At 42.6% G+C, this 23820-nt stretch overlaps 2 protein-coding genes across 4 annotated transcripts in view; both read left to right on the top strand.

Annotated features, from left to right (window-relative positions):
• LOC126041256 (uncharacterized protein F13E9.13, mitochondrial-like) overlaps positions 1–10777 on the top strand; it is a 46518-nt gene extending 35741 nt beyond the window's left edge. The window contains exon 9 of the mRNA XM_049806673.1: positions 8279–10777. Within this exon, the coding sequence (XP_049662630.1) occupies positions 8279–8319 (41 nt within the window). The 3' untranslated portion in view covers positions 8320–10777. The remainder of the gene's footprint in view (positions 1–8278) is intronic.
• Positions 260–23820, top strand: C7H19orf12 (chromosome 7 C19orf12 homolog). Of its 3 annotated transcripts, XM_049806681.1 has the most exons (4): positions 11456–11474; positions 14699–14862; positions 19566–19742; positions 22421–23820. In XM_049806681.1, exons 3-4 carry the CDS (start codon positions 19583–19585, stop codon positions 22684–22686), a joined length of 426 nt encoding a protein of 141 aa, XP_049662638.1. In that variant the 5' UTR covers positions 11456–11474; positions 14699–14862; positions 19566–19582; the 3' UTR covers positions 22687–23820. The 3 variants fall into 3 exon arrangements, with proteins under 3 accessions (XP_049662639.1, XP_049662638.1, XP_049662640.1); XM_049806682.1 differs by lacking the exons at positions 11456–11474; positions 14699–14862 and adding an exon at positions 260–343; XM_049806683.1 differs by lacking the exons at positions 11456–11474; positions 14699–14862 and adding an exon at positions 11858–11916.

The raw sequence follows: 23820 nt of genomic DNA, 5'->3' as shown, positions 1-23820 counted from the left end.
TTATTTATTTAAAAGGTTTATTCTTTTAACTGATCGGGTGACTGTTATACTTCCATTTTTTTATTTGGGTGGGGAGGGCTTTTATTAATGTGTCAGGTTTAATTCTGCAGCAGATGTTTATGTAGAAAGGTCTCTCCTTACAGGACTTGTAGCAATTGATATGTGTGTGTAATTTATTCTCGTTACAGGTTTATTCTTAACTGGTGTTCAGGGGGTCTTCACTGTATCTCCAGTACATCCTTGAGAATTAAATAGTTTAATGAACGTAATGAGCAAACCTGAAAGAAGTACACGTAGACACGTGTACGTATTTGGACATTACCTCTCCAAATTTACAAATAACGTAAGTATGGTATTAAAAGTGAGTGAGAAATTGCCAAAAATGTCTTCTAGTAATAAGTGCCCCAGACAGTATTTTGGCAAAGTAAAGATTAAAAAAATTGATCTCTTCATCATTCTCATGTAAACTTGCTCATCTTCATAAGTTGTGCTTGTAGCTCTCGGGGGTGTCAAACCTAAAGCAGACAAGCCCAGCTAGTGAAAGCCTGGGAGTGAAATGATGAATTTTTTAGCAGATCTAAGTTTATTTTTAGGCTTTATAGAATTATCTTTCACTTCCCTGTAAGTGGAATTGTAGGAAGTATCTTTTAAGAAATTAAATTAAGAAACTTTACCAGAATGGCAAAAAGTAGCAAAACACCAGAACCTAACTGCAGTTGAGCATGTAAGCATACCTGGATTGCATTTGAAATTGTGGCTACAGTAGAATTCTGCAAATATTTACATATATGTTTAGTTTAATGTATGTAAGAATTCTTCAGATAGGCACCGAGTCTGAGGATACACCAGATTGCAGGTTAGGTTGTGACATGAGTGATGTCATGGAGAACTGATCTAAATTTCTAATGTGAATGTATTTTCTGTGGCTATATCTTCCATGATACTGGATGTGAAAGTGAAATCCAAGGTGGCTGTATGTTGTTAGGTTATGCAATAAAAACACGCAGAAACATTTTGGGCAGAGGATGGTTCATAAGAAAGTTTCAGGTCTTGAATCTTATTTGTTTAATAAAGGTAGTTTCATTATACAATCAAAATATTCAATCCTATAATTTCACACTACCCATTTCAAAATGTTATCTTTTTTTGCTGGCATTACAGAGCTGTCTACTCTTTCCTACAGTTGAAAAGGAAAAACGGCTTTAGTATCCAAGGCAAACCTGAGCAAATGCCGTGGGCCTGGAATGAGAAGATGCATATGATAATTATAGATGTAGCAAGGGCTGTATATTGGAAGGAGGAAGTTTATTAGGTGCAGCTCCACATCCCATGGCCATTAAGGTCACTCTTTTGAGATTTCATTTAAAGTGGATCTGGCTTTTTTGCGTCTTTTTCTAATACATCAGGTAGCTCAGAGGTTGCCAACTGTCCTTTTTGATTAGAATTGATTGTGGTGGTTGCAATCATACAGCTTCACAGCAGTATTGGAGAAGACTAGCAAATGCTGCGAAGGGGGGCTTGGGGAAGCAGGGGAGATATCCCATTCAGGCATAAGAGAGTAGGTTTGGTACTGGTGTTTTGACTTCAGCAGATTTACATACTCTGAAAGTCTGACTCTGATTCTTGTTTAGAATAGGTCAATTCTAGCCATTGCGTTTCACACTAATACTGATCTGTGACAGCAAATAGTAGACTTTCTTTAGTATTTAGGTTGATGTGTAGATGCACATTCTAATCCAACTGTTCCAGCCAATGTGGTATGCTTTCAGAGATGTATGCCCTGAGTAGGAAGAAAAAGCATTCTTAACTGGCTTGTAATGGTTCTTGATGATTTTAAGGGCAGGATTGTGTGATGTAGTTGCCTGCAACAGAGACTGGATTAGTAAGTGACAAAGATGCCTTTTTGAATCCTGTGTCCTAGAATGTGCTCATGGGAGCTGCTAACTGGGAGTGCTGGAGACGGCAGCCTTCCCCACTGAAACAGCCTTCTCTCTGTTCTGCAGTTGGGAACCAGAGGAGCCACCTTAAAGGGTGAGAGTGTACCTCAGCTCCCAAACTGGCTCAATCTTTGTCTTCCCATGCTGTTTGCATCGATGCTAATCAATGTTAATTATGGTAGCGGGGCTTGTGATGTACTCATTATAAGAGCCATCCTATTTTTCTGTGCTTGTACAGTCTGTAACACAATAGAGCCCTGATTGGGGTTCCCTAGAAGCTACAAATAGTAATACAAATTGTTATAATAATGAATATGTGGTTCATGGTGTAAGACTACCACACTCAGTTCATACAGCCTGCTGAAGCATCACTTGATAATTCTGTTTGCTGTTACCGCTAACTATGGCAGAGTGTCTGTGTCTTGACAGTTAGGGCCTCAGCACAGTAGATCATTTAAGCTTTTGTTAGTGTTTAAATAGGTGCTTGTTTTTAAATTTGCATTTGAGTCTGTGGTTGTTAGTGTAAATATATGCTTAAAGTTGAGAGTGCGCTTAGAAACTCTTCTGATTCAGCATCCTTGTTGTGCTTGGGTTCCTTATCCCACCACCACTCCATGACTATACTGGGAGTTGACAGGAGGGTGTGCCAAGGATATACATTTCTTTCCTAGGCTGATGGTTATAGGCACAAGAGCAGGAAGATGCTTCCTCTCAAGAGCTGAGCAGCTGGTTGGGTGTGGGTTGTAGCAAGGGTTCCCACCTCCTGCAGGGGCTGGAAGCGGGTGGAAGCCAAGAGCTGGGAGCTGACGCTCTCCTTCCTCCAAAGGCTGCGGTCCCCTTCCCGGTGTCACTCCGTGCTGGGCACCCTTGTGCTGAGAGCTGATACCTGACAGGTGCAGTTTCCTGTGATGAATTTGCTTCAGGCTTACTGTTACCCACACTGGGAACTTCCTCACCATTGTTCATATGCATTAATTGGTATAAATAATTACTATTCAGCCCCTGACCCTGCATTCCCAGGCCTTACCCTTGTGAGTTTCAGTGACTTAAATAGTCTCATAGGGGTTTTTTTCAAAGAAAGTTTTCCACAAAAAGTCCATTGTTGCTTGTTACCTGGTTTGTTATGGATACTGGTTCTAGTCCCATTTTTTCAATTCCCACCACACTGCATGCCTGGATTTTAGTTATCTGTGTGCAGTTCAAGCGTGTGATTATCTGCCTGACTCTAGTTAGTTCTCTGTTGTGTACCACACTGGGTTTACCAAGCCTGTGTAGCAAAAATGTTTTAAATTTTTAGGGTGTTGTATTACCTCTCGTGAGTGTGTATGTTGTTTTAAAAGGAATTTAAGTCCATGTTGAGTCGCTTCTATGTTTGTAACTAATTTAAAATATTTAGTACAGCAGCTAGATTTTTCCCTGTTAACTGTGCTTTACTGAAATTTCATGATCTACAGCACACCCTAGTGATATCTGGAAATCATGAAGTTAGACCCAGTCAATTTTACTTCCTTTGTGGTGAAGCGAAACTTAGGACTCCACTAAGCAAAGTCCAGGAAAATAAATGCCTTTGTATCCAAGATGGGAAGCAGGTTGAATCCCTTGGCTTACAAAACAAAAAACAGCCTTAGAAATTGGACTGCAGGATATTCTTTTGTGAAAAGAACATCTGTATAATGAGTTCATCTGGTTTGCAATCTGTAATGTTGGACGTATTTTACAAAAGACCATGAGGAAAAGCAGCCCAGGGTTGTGTGAGAAGACAATATTTGTTGGGTTCCCTTTTAGACTGGAGAGAGCATGGAAAGAGCAACCAGATGTAAATAAAGTATTGCGGAGGAAACCTGCAGGCAGTCTTCACAGGTCAGAAGCCCGAATGATCATTTACTGTCTTATGGCCAGAACATTAAAATTTATGCTAGATATTCAGTTCCTCCTTTTGTAGATCGTTAGGTCACTTGGTTTTTCAGGTGATGGTACTTATATTTAGTTTTCAGTGGCCAACAGGCCCCGTATGATCCTGCAGAAGGATGTGCACCTACCTAACTTTTTAGGCTACCTTGCACTCACCTTTTTCTGGATTAGGATCTGTATTTCAATCATTTGATTTCTTTTTAATTATGTGAATACACAGAATGGCAAGGGTTCTGAAATGGATGCTGTTGTCCCCTGATAGGGTGAGAGGAGAAAGCAGGTTTGAGAAGGACTCCGGGAAGGAAGTTTAACTATATAGTCAAGAAGGGAGGCAAATATTTATCAGAGGCAAAATCAAATTGGCGATGTGTGGATAACACTGAATGGAAGTGAAAACAATATGAGCATCAGAGTGTAGGCCTTGTCAGTTACGGTGGTTGAAGTTAAATCTCATGAATTCTCAAAGAGAAACAGAGAATCCATCAGAGATGCGAGTTAAGTGTCCTAACCTCTCAGCATGTGAAAGCTGTACCGAATATCCGCTGCAGATGCTGTCGAGCACTTAAGCGGCTTGTGCAAGTTCAGTATGCCTGTAGAGTTGTTGTTGTCATTGTTCACTGTGTGTGCTTAAGCCCCAAACAACTAAGCTATCCCAGAAAAAGCGGGTTTGGCCAGTGAATGTTGCGTGCCAGCAGACAAGCAGTGCTGAGGCTGTTCTTCTTTTCATGAAGGGCCATGAAGGCCTGACAAGTGGAAGGCAGCAGCATACACCAGTACCCTCAACCAGCTTGCAGCTCCAGCTTGGCTCAGCTGAAAGATCCAATCCTGGATCTCTGTTACATCTACAGAGCATTAGCTGTCTATGTGAGGCAAAGCTAAAGGTGGGGTCCTCCCTTTCTGGCTCACTCACGCATGAGAAATCTCTTAATATTTTGGGGAGAGACAAGTTTCCTCTCAGACCTCTGCATTTCCCTCTTGTCAGGTGATCCAAACAATAATGGAAATGAGCATTTTGTTTTATGTAAATAAAACCGAAAAGTTTGCAATAATTTATGGTATTTATTTAAATGACATGCAAATTACTTCATGAAACTTGGGGGGGGGGGAAGCAGCACAACTGAAACAGCACAATTGTTTCCAAGAACATTCATTTCAAATCCACATACAATATTTCATTCATGCTTAATTATTTCCCCAATGCTAGTCTAAGCATTACTAGTTGCCTTTGTCTTTTTGCTTTTGCATGCAGTGCGATTAGCAAAACTGCTTGTGCTCTACCAACTCCTGCACGTATGGGGTTTAGCCTCATTGTTCAAGGGGTGGAGCAACAAGCAATATGAACACTCACACTGCCAAATTTGGCACACATGAGCCCTCCAAAGTATACAGATATCACCCGTTTCATTTAAATCCCTGTCCATATTTTGCATTGCTACCATAATGGCAACTCCATTGTCTGGGTGTATTATTTGAAGCAGCTTTTCTCCCATTGTTTGTGCACTGTAATCCTTGAGGTTTCTGTAGTCACCGTGAGCAGCTACTTGAAAGAAATCACTTAGCTCTCACAGATCACTCTCTCTGAACCTGCTGGCAAAGGAACGGGCCATGACTAAAGCATGAGACCTGTGATCTTTCTGAAGAAAATCTCTTCAGTAGAGTTTATAATTTGTTGCTTTCATGGGGCTCTGTTCTCAGGGTTTGGACTCAGTGTTATCTTTCGTCCCCCATGGATTTTTCTACAAGGCATGATGGGAACGTAGGCTGAAAAAAAGACTAATAATGCTGGCTGTGGATGTGTACCCTAACAACATTTTACACACATTTCAAACACTGGCAAAGGGAGACATCTACTGTTTGACAGAAATTAAGGACAGTTGTTTATTATAATTGCAGCAAAATCTTAGCCTTTTATTCTTCCATGGTATAGAGAGTGGCACATCCTGCTGTGAGTCTTTTCAACAGACTTTTGAGAACTTAATGCTTGTCTACTTAGGGCAGAATGAAGGATCCCCTGGAACTTACCATAGAGAAGGGGCTGCCCGGTTCTTTCCCTTTCTAGCGTTCAGTTATCTGCTTGGTCAATGCCCTCTGCTCCAGTGGCACTTGTCTCTCATGGTTGTGTATACGCACACTGTTGTAGGTAAAGCCATTTGGTATTAGCTGTTCTTCATAAATTATGCCCATTACTGTTTTGAGTGCACATCATTTCACTCCTGAGACAGTCATTTATGACATTTTTAAGGCAGTTGTTCCCAAATTGAGGTCTGCAGAAAGCCAGCAAAGGGCCTCTTTGTAGTTTGCAAAGAGTTTCCAGTTCTTTTTGTTTCCAAAGTCTAGATCATGTTATAGGACAACTATAAGTATGGTATAAACACTGCCCTGCTCTTCATTTAGCGTAGCAACTGCTCTTTAGACAACCCTGTTGTAGCCACATAGGCATTATGTGTGATCCTAAATGGTGACACCCTTGTGACTGCAAGTGAAGCAGAGAGGTGGCCCAGGAGGCAGTATTAAAATAGAGCATGCTAAAATGTGTAACTCTGAAAATCCCATTGTAACACATTTGAGTATTTGCAGTGACTTCTGGAAGCTTGGAATCTGGTCCATCATTGTGGAGTGATTCAAATTCACCTTTCCATCTCCAGTTCCATTCCATGCTCCAACCTAGCACACGAGAAAAGAAAATGGGGCAGTGCAATCTGTACAAGCTGGCCTCTTCCCTTCCACCCTACTACCTAGCTGACTGCGAGCTCCCCTTTTGCCTGACACATTATCAGAACTCAGACCCAAGAAGGCTGGAGAGAATTGTTCTGTGTTCCCAGAAGAACAGGAAACTTAATCTAACAGCTTTGTAAAATTTGGGCTCTCATTCAGCACCTGTGAAGTTGGTTTAATGTTGGAAGTGAAGTCAGCCAAGGACCCTTGATTCTGATGGGAATTAAGTCAGCTTCTTTGTGCTTACTCTTTGCATCTCCAAAGTACTGTATGTTTGGGGCCAGAATTATGTGTAGCTCAACACTTAACTATTCTCAGACTCCACAAGCACCAGGTTATGGTTCAGATTTCTCACGCCACTGAATAGTATCGAGCATAGAAATCTATCACTGATGTTATTCCAGACACCTTCAAATGTCATCCTTCCATCCTCGACACTAGAATGCTTTGTTCCTTAACTGAATTTACAATATGCATTTTAGATCTGATTTTGAATTTTGCCTATGTTATGTATGTCCTTTAATTAGAGGTTTGAAGAAAGCTCAGATGCACTTTTCTTAGATACATTCTGCAAAAGAGTGATGAATGGAGGAAGCTGTTTTAGGAGACTTGTCTTTTTTTTTTAGCTCCTGTCTGGAAAGCTTGCAGGTATTCTGTCTAGCTACGTTTTTAACCAGGATTTTATTTTCGCTTCAGTGTTCATACATGCTATAACATATAAACATGTAAACTCATTTCAGGACACTGACTTTCACATTCAGATTTGCTGTAGCTTTTTCTGAAAAGGTCACAAACCGGCTACTCTGTACCAGTAAACACAATTACTGAATTAGGCTGCTGAGGAAGTAAAAAAAACTAGCATAAATGACTACTATAATAAGAGTCTAAAAGAGCAGAAGATAGGTGTACTGTTTGCAGTTAAGGGTATGCCTTAAATACCTTTAACAGCACACTTGGATAGTGCTAGCTAGCAATGTGTGCTTTATTCCGCAGCCTGTATTTTTGGATCATCTTTCAAGACTGAGATGATATAAGGCAATTAATACTGTTTTGTGACCTTCTGCACCAGTAGTCCATCTTTTTGGCATTGAAACTGATTTTGCCCAACTTACCATTTTATCACCTGAGAGTGTGCAGGGAGACCAAAGAAGCACCTTTTACAGCAGCGGTGGAATGATTTAGTTCAGTCATACTGTTCTTCAAATTCAAACTGTTTCCTACAAGCTGATGAGGCAAGCCTCTTCTTTGCTTAATGTCACATAAGGTACATTGAAAGGCTGTGAAGAGACAGATGTTCTATATCTTCACTTCATATGCAAAAACCTGTTATATCCTTTATTTGCATTCAATTAGAAGTCAGACCCTGATGAATATCTAATGTAGGAAATGGGGAGAAGATTTGCCATCAAGCATATGCTTTGCTTGTAGTGGATCTCTGTAACCTGCTATTGTGTCTTCCTATAGTGATTTGGTCATTTTTACTATATTATTTACACCTGCATGCACAGAGGTGAAGAGTATTAACAGATGAAAATCGGAGTTAGGTTCCTGGTTTTAGAAATGTTGCCTTTTCTCATTGTACAGAGTTCTAGAAAAAGCACCATTCCTTTTAAACAGCCGTTCTGCAGTTGCAAAATTTCGCTTACTAAGTGGCTTTGTTTATGGATTTAAATGCTATAGCATTACTTTTATATTCATTTTCTCTTTCCATATAGGTTGTGCCTTGTTTGATCTTGTGAAGCTCACCATCTTCTAGGTAATCCAGAGTGTAATATCAGGAACTTAGAAGTTATAAAACTGTATTATTGTCAAGAAGGAAAGGTTCAAATTATAAATATAAATATGAAGCAGAAGTGGCAGACACTTTCAGAACAGATGCTGTTATTCCCGTGACCCTAGAAGAGCATGCATACCGGAGTTTTTTAGTTATCTAGGGAGAGATGTAGGTTATCTAGAGCCCTAGATGTTAGAAAGGGATAAGCAAAGCAGCTTTTCTTCACTGCAGCATAGGGTTCCCCAGACCTCTGGGGGAACGGATGGAAATCTCTTACCCTCCTAAACATGGATATGATTAGAAACCTGCTTTGTTACATCTTCCATCACCTTTCTTTTCTGTGGACCAGTCCTGTCACCCATTCTGGGGAACACATGACATTTCTTCCTTTTTCCTCTTTTCTTCTTGCTTTGATGTAACTTTGCAAATTAAACCATCCTCACCCATATCCAAGTTAACACATTGACACGAAAGGGAAATCTCAAGAGTATTTTTATGTGCTTTGCAAACTTAGGCAAATTGATCTATACTACTTGCACACGCCTCAACTTTTGAATGAATTTTTTCTGCCATTGTGGTAGTAAGAAATTTCAAGATTTTAAGAAAAAAAAAAGAAAGGCAGCTAGATGAAATGATGAAACTAAGTTTGTCACATACAGTTGCCTAACCCTCGTGTTTTCTCTGGGAATCTGGCACAGAAGAAAATTTAGAGAAACGGGTTTTTTTCTGCCCAACAAGATTAAGTGCCTTGTCTTAAAAAAACCTGTCATGGTTTTCTGTGAAGGTAATAGGTATTTCAGATAATTGCATCAGGTATTTCTGGACAGTTCCTCCAGACTGAGCCTGCTCCTGATGGGCTTTTTCTCGAGACCCCGTAAGGAGCAGGCTGAAAGCCAGTATGAATCATTCTGTTGGTGGCAACAGTCCATCTCTAGCTGAAATTGTTCCTGGTGCCCCTTGGCCTATCTCCTAGTATGTCAAAAGCTGTGAAAATATGCAGTGAACCTAGCACGCTGAGGACATGCTGAACTGGCTTGTGGTTATTTTGGGTTTTATTGTATGTTAGGAAAGGGCTTGACAGAAATCTGCCAAGTGGCTCATCAAACCAGAATGCCAGTGCACCATTGCTATGGTGATTGATTTCTGATGCTTGCTTTTGACAGATGACTTGGGGATTTTGGGGGGTGAAAGGGAATTTTTTTCTCTCAATTTTTAAAAGTGTAGAGTTCTTAGTAACCTGAAGAGGAAAAAGATGTGAAGCATCCTGATAAAGGAAATTAAATAGTGAATCAATGCTGATGAAGGGGATCAAGAGAACTACGATATAGGAATAGCAATGACACCTAGTACTCGTAAGAGCCCAGCATACTGCAGTGAATACAGTGAGGTTATTGGCAGGATCCGATTTGCAGCAGGACCACCTTGAACCGCTCTCACTCCACGAGCTCCTAGAATTTAAAAAGCATGTGAACGTTTATCTCGGGTACTAATTACTTGTTAAGAGTGCATGTTGAAATGCATAAATACACGCCGCCAGAATTACAGGGAGAGATCCAGCCGGAATGTGCAACCCTGTAAAAAAAGAATACAGCCAGCAGAGCTGTCCCATCTCACATTTAGGATTACATTTTTCCCCCACGGCCAGCCTGTAGCCGAACCCCTGCGATGGCGAGGTGAGGGTAGCCACCAGATGGAGCCCGCCGGGTAGCAAACGTGGTCGGTTGGGAGAAAATGGCTTGCGGGTCCTGCTGCTTCAGCAAGACCAAGAATAGGACTTCGTCGCTGTTATTTAGCCCAAACTGACAGAATGTTTGGTGGAATGTGTGGTGTGCTGATTCATGTGCATCGGTTAACGCTCACCAAGGAGAGTAACAGGTACGCCATCAGATGCTGGCTGGTGACCACGTACGGAATCAAATCTTAATCCAGCTGACTGCGTTAACCAGATTCCCACTGACTTCAACAGAGTCAGAATTTCTCTGAGAGTGTAGTGTGATCTCCAGCAGCGTGTACATCCTTAAAGGATACACTCTGCGCTGTTATCTTACCTTTTCATTTTAGTAACTTCTACTATAGGAAGAAATAGACCTAATAAATACCTGCGGATGCAGCCCTAATAACCTGTGTTTATTTTTAACCGGGGTAGTGAAGTCATTATTCAGTTTGGGATAGAGTGATAAAAACTCCCTCCTTCGACGGTTGGCGGACTTCATTGCTTTTAATTTTCCTCCTGCTCACAGCTGGGATTTGGGGTGTTACTTTTTAAAATGTACATGGCATTTTGGTTCTTTCCTCATTTCAGGAATTACATTTGCTTTTTACATCCAAATCGTAAAAATCAAGAGCACCAGTAGACCTGTAACATTTTGAGTTGTTACACAGAGAGTTATTTTATGTGATCGTATAAAGCATGGGGAGGTTAAGAAGTCCCCAGCGCAGCCACAGGAAAGGGACAAAAATTGAGAGTTATATTCCTCCTCCTTTTATTCATCCTGCTTTTTCATCTTCTCAACAAGAACGGAGGGGAGGTGGTTTGCCTTAAATCAGAGATGGAATCATAATAAAGGCTTAGTTGACAAAAGCAAAAACCTCTGTTAATAATCCATTCTCGGGAAACGGCAGCATTTCTAGCGTTAGGCAGTAACTTTCCAAAGATTGTACTGGTGTTAAGAAACAGTGTGATATTTCAAGAGCCATATGCGACGCAGCTGTTGGACGCTGCTTCAGCGCGTAGCCCGTTTGATTTTACATATGGTGCTGTATCAGGCTAGCAGGCTGCACGTGACCGAGCTGATGGCTGAAATAAAGCTGGATGAAAAACATGCGAAAATATTCTCAGATGACATCCTCACACAGGGCCGGGGATGGCCTGGTAGCATTCTGTGGCGGGCAGTCCCTTTCTCCCCCCCCCCCCCCCCCCCCCCCCGTACTGCAGTAGCTCAGCTGGGATCGGGAGGTCCTCTTCCCGAGCAGCCCACCTGAAAATACGGTGACATTTCCTAACGTCCTTCACCGAGGCCGTGTCGGCCCGCGCACGGGAGCCGCAGATGCTGCCCGGGGGCACGTTGCGCTCTTCCAAAACGAGCGCCGAGCTCCAGGAAAAGGGTCGCACCGCGCCCGACCCCCGCGCCGGGCCGGTAAGCGAGCACCGCGGCTCGGGGCGCACCGCACGCCTTGAGGAGGGTGGGGGGGGGGGGGCCGGGGCCGGCGTCGCTCGGGGCGCCGCCGCCGCGGCGGCAGCCGGGAGACGGAGGCGGCACACCGACGCCTATTGCCTAAGGCCGCTCCGGGCCACGCGCTTTCTCCCCGCGGGAGGGACCCGGGCCCGGCTCCCCGAGGCCCGCCGCCGCCGCCCCGCTGCCAAGGCGCCCCGGCCGCCGCCTCGGCCGCTCCCTGGCGGGGCAGCCTCCAAGGTCGCGGCCCTGAGGCGAACAAGGCAGGGCGAGGCAGGCGGCGAGGCAGCGCGGGGGTCGCCTCCGCCGGGCCGCGCTGCGCTCCTCCCCCCCCCCCCGGCGGCGCCGGGGCCGTTTCCTGCCCGGCCTGCGGGAGAGCCGGGCGCTGCGCGCGCTGCCGGCTGAGGTAGGCGGGCGGGAGGGAGGGAAGGGCCGCGGCGGGGCTCGGGAGCCGCGGCGGTGCGGAGCCCCCCCACTCCCGGGCGGACAGGCGGGCGCCCGCTCGCTGTCCCCCCTCCGCTTCCAGGGGAGCTCCCGCCACACCCCCGGCCCGGCGACAGCGGGGGCTTTGCGTTTGCGGCGGCCGGGAAGATTCCAGAAAAGGCCGGCCGCCGCGGCCGGGCGCGGAGGGGGAGCGGGGCCGGGGCCGGGGGGCCGCGGCCCACAGCCCCGGCGGGTGTCGGGGCCGCCGCTGTCCCGGGGAGGGCGGCAGGGGACGGGAGCGGCGCTGGGGGCCCTGGATTTGAGGGCGTCGGTAGGGTACGGCGAGAGGAGCCTTAAACATACAGAGACCGGATTGAACTCTCCTTTAACGTCCGATTCCTTCCCCCCCCCCCAAGTTACATTGCGGCTGTATCATCGTTTCAGCAATAGTAAACCTGAAATGGGCGTTGTAGGAAGATAAATAAAAAATATCTGAAGTGTAATTAAATTTCGGCTGTTTGAGAGAGTTTATAATTACATTTTATGCTCAGCCTATTTTAGTCATAAAGATTTTAATAAATTTTAAAACACTCAGAACATGTTGATTAATTTTAATGAGCTGAAGTTTATGTTTCGGTAGTGAGTCAGGGAAAGCATCTTTGATTTTCCGGCTTCGTTCAGATTTCGAAGATAACCACTGCAGTGTGCTGCGCCAAGCATCTCTACCGGGGAACAACCTCTGCCGTTTGTGTTTTCCAAGTGTCGGCTCTTTCTTCTTTTTTTAACTGAAAGTCTGATTGGTTTGGGCTCAGTATCCGCTAGCTGATGCAAGCGAGCTGTTAACTTTCTCAAATACTGCCTTCAGAATGGAGAACCTGGCTAGGAAATGAGAAAAAAAAAAAAATCCACCCTTAATTTAAAAATTAGAAAGACATTGAGTAGGTCTAAAAAACATTTAAGGACTGAAGGAGTTACGGCTAGTCTTCCGCAGATATTTGGTAATTTAGCAGTCCAGGTAAGCAGGGTACCCCACGTACCTAGACAGGGTAGGTGCCAACTTTCCTTTAATCTCAATGGAAGGAGATAATTGCCACTGAACTGTGGTTTTAGGCATCCGAGAGCCTTGTAAAATCAGCCCCTGGGTTCCTAGAAGTAGTTTGTTTGTATAATGAGTAGATTTGTTACCTCTTCTGTTAAATAAACCAATTAAATGCTTTGATAAATTTACATGCTTTGATAAATACACAAAAGAAGAAAGTAAGCAACGCTTTTAAGGTCACAGTTCTTACAAAACAATATTAAAAAGCTCTTTTATGCATTTCAAATGGATTCAGATTGTCTAGCAAATACATGATTTTCTTACCATCTAACATAACTGAAACTCAAAAATTGAACATCTGAAGAAATGTATAGTCAGCAACGTAATTATATTATTACAATAAACGTTTGTAGGTGTAGTGAATCCTCATAGTTGGAAGGAAGAGTACCAGATACTGAGATAAGAATGGTAATTCGCATGTTCTAATCTTTACAGCAATAAGTAGGAATGAACCCTTCCTTAGCAAAATAACTAAAAATTGCAAATGCAGAGCAGGGTTAAAACTGGTATATTTAAACTAAGTTTTACTGGCTGCTGATGCCAATCATGATTTAAATCAGACCACCTGCTTTGCAGATATTTAATACTAGGCTGGGCTCTAAAGGTAAGATTTTCAGGAAGTGATGATTTAGGAGCATAAATGCTACTACTCAAGCTGCCCGTGTGCATATGGACCAGTGATGAGACAGTCCTCCTTTGCAGATGGGAATATCTTGATACCCTGCCCGTCCAGCAGCTATTATTGAAATAGTTAATGAACTTCTGGCCTGTTTAGTCATCAGGTCTGAGCTTTGTCCACACTCTTGATCGTGAAGTTGTGTTCTTTAGTCTGTCTCAGTTGCGTTTGGTTTTGCTCTAGTGCTGATCTCATATTTATTATAAAAAGTTGCAGTACACATAGAGCTGTTGCTATACAGTTGAGACAGAAGAAATTGTCCTGGGTTATCTCCTGGGCATCTGTGCTTGCATAAATATTTGCTGTTGTCTTGAAGTTTCAGTTTGAAGATACACGTATGCTTTCTAGCAGTTGGAGATTCTCACCCCATGTTCTTGCTTATCACCATACGGTGTCCACCAAGATAAAGTTAGCTCCTGGTAAGAGGACTTAGATCTATGTCTTCATTGCTTGGTAGGTTTGGAATTTGTCCTGTAGGTGGGTTTTGGTTTATGTACATGCACGTTGTGGACATGTTTGCTGAGGAGTATACCCTGTTAACTCAATAGGAAGTTGTAAGGAGTAGTGAGGACAGCTCAGCGGTGGGCCAGGCTGTGTACTGGTTAGAGTATCGCCGGTGTGGACATTTGGGAGGCTCTGCATTTTTCTGTAAGTGGGACAGTGAGCCCAGCGGATAAAAGGGCTTTTGCCTGTCTGAAGTCATCATTCTGTGAAAGAGGAAGTAGGATGATAAGATGGGAATGTTGAATAGGAAAGAGCCGAAATGAGGTTCACACCATAGATTAATCTGGGCACCTCTTTGATTGTTTGCATTAATAGGACTTTCAGTGAGTTGGGTATGTTTGTGATCCTTTTGTTTTAATTCTTTCTATGGCATTTTTCTTCTTAAGAAGTAATTAGTTCTGAGAGGCATGTACTTTTTAGTAAAACCTGTTGGTTGTAGGTTCAAAGATCAAATACAAACATGATGTTATCATTCTCTTTCAATAGGTATAGCAGGAGCATTGCTCGCTTTGCTCCCCAGTCCCTGGGCTGAAAGAGAGAGCATCATCTAATTTAGTCAGAAGTACAGAGTCTAGTATCTCAGATGAGTATTTGGGGAGACCACAAAGAGTAGAGGAACGCAGCCACTGAATTGCAGTAGAACAAAAAAGGTAGGTCTGTTGTACAACAAAACTTGGTCTCTGGGGACTTGATTTTCCAAAACTCTTGTGGGTTTTGTTTTTGTTTGGTTTTTTTTTGAAGTGCTGAATTTTCTCGGTGCCGTGTGAAATCAGTAGGAGCTGTGGGGACTCAGCACCTCTGAAAGCCGGGCGCAATTTTATGGATATCATTGACATTTCTATCCCTCCACTAGTGCAAATCCAGTATTTTACATTCCTAGTGTTTCTTAACATCTGGGTGGATTCTGTAGAAAATAATTTGGTGCTAGAATCAAGGTGCGCTTTTGTTTGCTCATCAGTTACACAACCAAAGTTGATAAATATACTTGGCTGTCATCCGGTTCTGCCTCTGACACATAAAACTTACAGGTCCTTTTAATCTGGGGTAGGATTCTTGCTCCCTTGTAGTTCACTGGTGTTTTCAAATATGCTATTTTCCTATTCTGCTCACTCAGTGATTCTGATCACTAGATTGATGTCAACCACAACTTTGTGCTCTGCATTTTGCAGTTGGCTTCGTACAGACCTTACCAGTCTGTGAGAGTTGTTAGAGGTTTGCAGCTGCAGAGCTTTATAAGCCTTTTGTTTGATTTCCTCAGCCTAAAGCTAGCTGTCTGTCTGCTGTTTTTTTGTGGGTTTGGAGTTAGTTGGTTGGTTTGGGTTTTGTGACCGCTTATCCTAGTAGCAGGTTAAATTCTGTGTGGAGTCTCTGTGCTGCAACTTGTTACTTTATTGTCAGAATATCTTGGTTTCATAGTCTGTAGTGTACTGTTAAAAAAAATACATGCACAGTGAAAACTGTCTAATTGAGCACCTTGATTCTTCATCAGAACCTGAAATTTTGAAAGAAATTTGTAACGGTGTGAGTTCATAAAAGATCTCCACAGTGTTGGTCCACTCATCTGTGTCTTTGCGCTGAATGTAGGAATCTCTGGGATTACTTTATGTGTATGTGTTGTAATACATGGGTTGTTTTAACGGCTGCCACTAGTGCGCTGTATTTACAGTTCAAAAAACCAACTTGTATGTGCTGTGCATCAGCTACTGTATTTACTAAATTCACTGCAGGACTTAAAATATAGTGAATATGCTAAGAGATCATAGAAATACTTGCAAGAGTTGAGAGAAAGTGAGTGGTCCTTGTAATGCCTTTGAGAATTTTGAGTGGGACGCTCACATTCGGAATTAAGCAGGAATGGCTTTGCTGTGCCAAGAACCTTCTTCAATCAAGCTAAAAAAACCTGAGTAAGTGTTAATTTTGTGAGTGGAAATACCCTTTGGGGAAGTTGTGAGGGGAGTAAAGCAGTAAGATAATTTACTATGGAAAAAATGCTTAAAATTGCTTGAGTTCCAGTATGTTTCTGCTTTACCTTGAGGCTAATATGTTATTACAAATTCGTGTGTTCGCCACACTTTGTATGCCACCAGATAGCAGTGTGATTCCTGTTTCATTATGGTCTGGTTTTTTTCACTCTTAAGCCAATTGCACTTTGAATCTAGTTGTTAAAGAGTTTTGTTTATTCAGAGAAACCCAAGAGTAGCCGATTACCTTTGCACTGCTCAAGGTGCCACATCACCATAAGGAAACTTCCTAGTATTGGCAGTGTGGTGGATAGAGTTACGTTGGTGGCTTTCTATGGACAGCCAGCTTCTGTGCACTGCAGGAACCTGATGCTTCAGCTTCAGGTTTTCTTTGCTCAGAAAATATTGTTTCACATATATTACAATTAGATTGGTTTAGGAAACTGTGCAAGTCAGTCGGTTTGATTGGGGGAAAGCAGTTTATAGTACTTGCAGCGAGCACCGTGTTGTGTTGTCAGCTCTCCAACTTGTGTTGGCCCGTCCATGCCACAGAGCCTTCATACTGAAGAGCTTTGTATGAGACGTTCGCTGGATTTAGTCCAGAAAGAAGCAGCAAATTCATTTCAGCACTCAGGCAGTTGGCCTAGTCTGAGGTCATGCTAAGGAGGTGCAGGACAAGCACGAATCAGTTCCCATCTCACTGAGGGGAAGAACTGAATCCTGCAGCACATGAGGCTTCTTGGTGCTGGTGTGAATGTTACTCTAAGTGGCAGTCTGCTAACCTTGTGTTAAGAAGGTAAAAACAAATACTTAAATCTTCTCATTTTCCAACATTACCAGGCTTGGTAATGTCAGCTGTATCAATTGTATATTTTGGGGGTTTTTTCCTGCTGCTCTAGGACGAAGAGAGCAGCCATTTATTTATTACATTGAGCTTGAATCATATTGAATGAGATAATATATAACTCTGGAAGCAGAGCGTGTCACTCTGTTGTCACTAACCAGCACACACTGCCATTCTGATGCACTGCTGTGTCATAAGCCTGCCAAAAACCCAAAAGCAACAGTAGTAAAATGGAGAACTTTGATATTTTCCTTAGACTGGCATGAAGATGAATGAAGTAGTGAGAGAAATGCAACTATTTGATGAATTTCCTACTGTGCCTCTCTGCAGCTATGGACCATATGTGGTCCCTTCCCAAAAAACAGATTTTTGTTTAGTGTCAGCAGTGCTTGGATACTGCAGTGACATAGATGATTTGGAGTCAGCAATTTTAGTGCAGAAGAAAGCATTCACTTTTACAGTTGTTAATTTTTAATATGAAAAATTGTGTGATACTGCTCCACTTTTACTTTGCACTGAGGAGATCTATTCAAGAAAGACTTGAAGACAAGTTGGCTTGGGCTGAGAAAGTATTGCACACGCACTGGGATAAAAACTGTTCTAGAGGCTGGAAAACTGAACACTCCTCTGTTCGATAGTGCTAACGTTACATATACAACAATAAATCTGCCTTCTGTGTCTATGTGATTATATTTTTAATCCTATTGAATGCTTCTTCCCCTCCCACCGCCCCAACCCCCCACAAGCCCTTTCCTCGATTGGTGTGCAGAATGGAAGGTATTTTCTTATTAAGCAAGCTTTTTCTTACTGTTCAGTGCTTGGCCCTTATTTACTGAACGCTCTTCCAACTCTGCTATGGGGATGGAGTTTCTTAATTTCCCTTTATGGGTTTTCCTCTGATCTCATTGGTCCAAATCAGTATCTTTCATTAGTATTGAACCTACTTTTGCAACATGAGATGAGGATATTTTTAGTATCTCTTGTCTGTTCTATCATTAAAATAGTTGTTAAAGTCAAAAGTATGCACTTGCTTTGCCAAACTGAAAGCCAAAGATGGATTTTTCACTGTACTCAAGCAGAGCTGCATTTGAATTCAGCTGTTATTTTGAAGGGTCAGCATTTTTGCAAATATCTCTCTGAGATTGCAGGATGGATGTCTGGAAAAGTTAGAGCATAGTAACTGTTTCTAAAAAGTTGGATTCAAGTGTCTGGCTTAACAGCAAGCAAACATTAGGTGCCAAATAAGGGGTAAAATCTTTTTCTTCAGGTAGAATCTTTTCCTTTTTAAAGCAGAGAGGCTGTACTGTTTCTTCATGCAGCCTCTTTCCTGCTCACTACACTTGCTGACACCTGCAACTCAGGCATGTTTGCTTCTGTTACACCTCCTGATTTGTCTGCTCTGACAAGGCAAGCAACCTGGGAAAAGAGTATTGAATATGCAGAAACTCCAAAAAGGTGCCTTGTATTAGTGTTTTGGTTTGGTTTTTTAATTGGGTCATGTTCATGTCCCTTTTCTGGGTGTTGTGTTCAGTGCAATAGCATGGTTTCCTGTGCCTGCAGGATTGGGGGCCGGAACCTTTTCCCGGGCATGCCTTGCTTCCCTTTTTGTCAGTGGTGCAGCCATGGGTAGCCACACTCTCGGTGGGCCTCTACAGAAATGAGTGGGCTTAGATAGGCAGCAGCAGCAGGTGAACGAGGTGGAAAAGGTTTGGTCTCAGAGGGATCGTTCTCGGGGCCAGGTACCTGCCCCATGCTGGGGACTTGTCACTGTGTGTAAGGGGGCTGAGGTCCCATCTCTCCACCTCCTCGTACACGTGAGAGTCATCTCGCGTGTCTGCTCCGAGTCCTGAGCGCCGTACACATACGCCCCTGCATTTCTGATGCATTGTCTCCAGAGCTCCCCGTTTATTCCCAGTCCCAGGTCTCTCTGACTCCTGAAATCTGTTCCCTTCCTCAGACTCTTCTTGCTTGCTACAGATAGCCTCCTGCCTTCAGAAATCAGCATGGAAGTGTTTAAGCGTGTTACAAAATGGGGAGAAGAACTGATACGTGAAAACAACTCATTTGTGGCAAGAATTAGGACAATGGGAGAATACCTGACAGATTTGTCCATTATAATCTGCTAGCTGCTGTAGAGTGAGGCTCTGCTTTGCCTTTTTTCCGGAGCTGTGTGCAACGTTGAATACATGCGGCAATTGCTTGAGGCAAATGCAGTGTACTCTAGAATTAGATAGAAACTTTCTTAAGTCTCTCATTGCTGGTACTTGTCGTTGTTTGGTCTTCTGAATTTGTAATAAACCCAGATTTTTCTGGTCTACCCTGTAGTTTAATTCACAGTTTAAGAAGCGTTTAGCTGTTGGCAAATAGGTTTGGTTTTCCCAGAAATTAAAAAGAAAGTGAAAGGGTATTTTTTTTTTTCCTGTATAGACTGTGCCTCTGTCCTTTTAGTCTCACAGACTCCTGAACTCCGTTTTTCCTGTAATTCGTTTAGCAGCAGGATTTAGTCCCTGTGCAGCAATCAAAAGATAACTTAAAACATCTTTTCCAGGATCTTAACTTGCCAAGATGCCCATCAATGTTGATGATGTGATGCAACTGTTCTGCCATCTCTCTCAAGAGAAAGGGATGAAAGCTGCTGTCAAACACTCTGGTCGAGGAGCACTGCTGGCAGGTGCAACAGCATTTATTGGGGGTCTCATGGGAGGTCCACCTGGAATCGCTGTAGGTAAGTGTGTTTTGCTGTAGGAACAAAGAGCGTGGTTAACTCCCTGAGTGGAGAAACTAGGAAGTCTGTGCAGTAGGTATGGGTTGAAGAAAAGGGGCTTGCAGTGTTGAGATTTTGTGTAACTGGGCTTTAACAAGATGCCATTTTATATGTTGACTTTTTAGAAACAAGGTGTGCATCAGGAAGGCATGTGCCAGTGTTTCCTTCTAGGGTGATAGTGGCCTTGCTGATTTTGACTCCTATGCAGCAAACGGGAAGCCATACAGAGGTCTGAGATTGAGATAGAGGCGCCTTTGAAACCCTTTGAACAAGCTGTTAACAAATCATTTGCTTTGATGGGTAGAGCCCTGGTTCCCATCTGCTGAGGTACACCAGTGTCTGAGGTGTGGGAGAAAACAGAGAGCAAACTAACAGCCTCTGAGCTTGTTAGTGTGGGCTCTGCTCCAGCGCTGCAGTGGAGCAGTGAAGAGGAGAGGGGTAAGGCAGGGGTGAAGGAGCTTCCTTCTTGGTGAACTTGGCTTTTTCCTCTGGAATTCGTTATTCCCTGTCGCTTTGATTTTTTTTTTTTTTTTTTTTTTTTTTCCTTGTATGGAAAATTACAGCAAGGCCAGAGTGTAATAGTAAAGAGTTGTCTCTCCTCTGTATCTCTTGAATTAAGAGTTGTCTAGTTTGAAAGCTGCTTTGTCACTGAAGTCATGTGGGCCTCGGTCCTTGAATGCTCCTTACTCCTGCGAGGAGTTCCAGCAATTTCATGGGCTTATTTGTATTGGAGTGAATTGCAGTATGCCTGCGTGATGATAAGCAAGGTTGCATTACAAAAAATAAGGAAATAATATGTGAGGAGTGATAACAGAAAGTGCAAAATGAAGCTGTGTGTTCACTCCTAATACAAGTACAGAGCTTAATTAATAGCAAAAAATAATATTTTGACAAACGTTATGACTGAAGTTATCAGGAACAAACAAGTGAAATTAAGCTTTTGTAAGAAATTTGTAAGCTATAAATCAGAAGTAAAAGTAAAAAGTAAGTGGCTTCGTTCTTGAGTGAGATGATGAGAAACACTGAAGTTATTCTTGAATGTATTTTCTCATTTTGTTTAAGCTTTCGTAACATCTCCCAGTCAAGCTCAATGTTCTTCAGCCACTGATGCAGGCACTGGAACAAGTATACCTATTATTCTATACCAAAAGTATACAATAATAAGTATATATAATAAGAATAATAAGTATTAAGTATACCAAAAGCCATGTCCCAAATACAGTGCAACTAAATCAGATGACCCCCATTTAACTTATAAAATTGCAAAGGTAAATGACCCTGGGTCTTTAGTAGGTTTTAGGACAGTTACAAGGACATTTGCAATCAAGTGTTCTTTCACTTACACAAACAGCCTGGGTAGGTGTAGGACTGGTAGCAGGGATTGTCCTTATTGCTGCTGTCTTGCACCAAGAATTAGAGGATGAGTTACCGTCCATCTGCAGCAGTCACTGGCGAAACTTGCAGCGTATCATGCTTTCTAAGGACTGCTTCCTCTGAGAAGAATGGATTGTGGGTGTGTTGCTTGGGGGGAAAAAGTGTGATGATGTAACAAATCTTGTCTTAATAGATGAGGAACCTAGACATCAATACTTCTAGTGGCTTTTGCATTAAGTGCCCCTAAATCAGTTATTGATGTTCTCATAAAAGTTCCTTGAAGATGAATTCAGCTGTCGTAGGCTTTCAAGTATTTCTGTGGCATCATGGGAAAAATTGCCAACTGAGTAAAAGCTGCAAATTACAGAATTTTTGTCTAATTAAAAACTGCATCCCTGTGAGTGCATAAATGACTTTCTAGGAGCAGTCACTGAGGTGGGAATTTTGGAGGCAGGGTCAGTTCTGACATCCCTCCATTGTGAGGGTTCTCCTTCCACCAGGATGTCTGTGTCTCTGGGCAGCCCTGTCAGTCGTGTGAATTGTTGTCGGAGAGCGCTGTATTGCAAGTTAGACTGGTAACTCTTTGAAAGACAACAGCCCTGTGGGACTGCAAGGCTGGTTTCTCAGCAGCAGCCACAATCATGTCAGCTGTAGAGGATCGCTCTGGTGTTATCTTGATGACGTGGAGCCACTCTATTTACCAGAGCATTTCTTGGCTGGCTGGGGTGTTGATTTGGTAGATGAAAGCATGAATGTGCCTAACCCCAGGAAGCTGATGGGTTTGGTCACTGTGAGCAACTTCTGAGGAGTGGACTTCGTGGGAGCAGGAGGCTGCAAATGTGTGGCTCTTCAGAAGCAGAAAGCTTGGATCAGTCTGGGAATCTCTCGCCAGAGATTATGTGTTAATGGCACTGACAAGGCAATTGTTGGTCAGGTGTTTTCCTTGGGCATGGTTTTATTTAGTAGTGGAGCTTATCCTAAAGAGACCAGTGCCCTAAGGAGTGTTGTTTTGTTGCTGATTTCTAGCTTGAAGCTATTAGCTTTGATTGTGTAAAGAGTTCCTTTGCGGTTGCTGTGGATGTAAAAAGCTTTAAAAATCCTTCTTGGTGCTTTGAACGCCCTGTATAAGCCTAGTTAAAGTAGACACTTATGCAGCTCTGCATTGATCTCTAATAAAGGTGGGAACGTTGTTGATGAAGGCTGTGGATAGAATTTCAGGTTTAAACATTAACTGGTGAAGTGCAACGTCTCTCTGTCTTTTCTAGGAGGAGCATTTGGTGGATTGCTTGGTGCCTGGATGACCACTGGACAGTTCAGGCCAGTGCCTCAGATTTTATTGGAATTGCCTCCTGCTGAGCAGCAGAAACTCTATGATGAAGCCGTTGTTATTCTCAGGCGCTTAGACTGGACTGATGTTGCTCAGCTGACTGCTCTTGTAATGGGAAATGCTAGTCTCCAGCAGAAGTTGACAGCAGTGCTGATAAATTACCTCTCCAAAGAGCTGAGAGCAGATATACAATATGGAGAATAAACCTTTCCAGAGCAGGCTTTTTACACTGTAATGAATTTTACTCTGACAATTGTGATTCTTCAACATAGCAGTTATTAGTTATTGGTACTAATTATGAATGTGGGCAGATCTAAGTATTATTTTGGGGTTAGGGGTTGGGTTTTTTTGTTTGTTTTGTTTTGTAAGGATAGTGCTAGATTACTGTGTTAACCTGACACTGATTTGCTATGTAATTTTGAATTACTCTGCACTAGGACTGAATTAAAAATCACTGAAGGGAATTATGCTTCTCTTACACTAATGTATCACTAAATTTTCAAAGTAATTGTGTTTTATTTAGGAGATCTAATCCTGTTTGTCCAAGTGCTTTAATTTTCTTTTGTGAATGACATATAGGTGCCAAAGTAGCTAGGGCACTTTGAAGAATTTTACGTACTGTCTGTTTCAGTCCTGTAAAAGAAAGTTATAAGAAAGTGTGTTACTCTACTGTGAACTCAAAGATCTCAATCCTTACTTTATTATTTGTTGCATTTTTATTGTAATTCTTGAGTTATTTAATTCCTTTCTGTAAGAAGTGAAGCCAATGCCTAAACAAGATTTAAAGCAACAAGTAAACAAACTGTGCACAATCAGTAGCTTCTGGTGTCCTCGAATGGGAAGGCATGGCAAGAATACACTTTCAAAAAAATGAAAAAATGTGGAGCTGAGTCTGCCATTTTTGTACTATCCCTAGGATTAGGGTTGTGATTTCAGCATTGGTTTCTTGACTGAATCTGAACAGCTGGTCCTCTGTTTTCATTAAAATATTCGTAAGGAGCATCATAGTGGCCTGTGTTTTGCTTTAAAGTAAATGAACTCTTTAAGAACTGGGTACTGAAGTTTGGGGAAGAAGGCAGCTTTGTACTGGTCAGCCAGCAATTGGCAGCAGTGGTCATGGTGGTGTGGGATGACATGCTGGCTGCAGTTAACACTGTTATCTCCAAATGCAATGTTGCTGAATATCCCAGCCAGTTGTTCACCATTTGTTTCAAGGCACTTGTAAGACAAGTTTGTAAGTAGAAAAATGTGCAGGTATGCCTTCTTTTGCATGTAAAAACAAGAAACTGCTCTGATAATTTAATTTTTCCCCTGAAATAAAGACCTATCTGTGTGTGT

This window comes from Accipiter gentilis, chromosome 7 (genome assembly GCF_929443795.1).
Source record: "Accipiter gentilis chromosome 7, bAccGen1.1, whole genome shotgun sequence".
Taxonomy (NCBI): domain Eukaryota; kingdom Metazoa; phylum Chordata; class Aves; order Accipitriformes; family Accipitridae; genus Astur; species Astur gentilis.
Note: the sequence above shows the minus strand (reverse complement) of the source record. Positions and strands in the feature narration are given on the sequence as shown.

What these genes read in the sequence shown, in the direction of transcription:
- C7H19orf12 (XM_049806682.1), top strand. Translation starts at nt 19,583, where the DNA reads ATGCCCATCAATGTTGATGATGTGATGCAACTGTTCTGCCATCTCTCT. An exon ending in TCCACCTGGAATCGCTGTAG is followed by an intron (nt 19,743 to 22,420) that starts GTAAGTGTGTTT and finishes TGTCTTTTCTAG; the next exon opens with GAGGAGCATTTGGTGGATTG.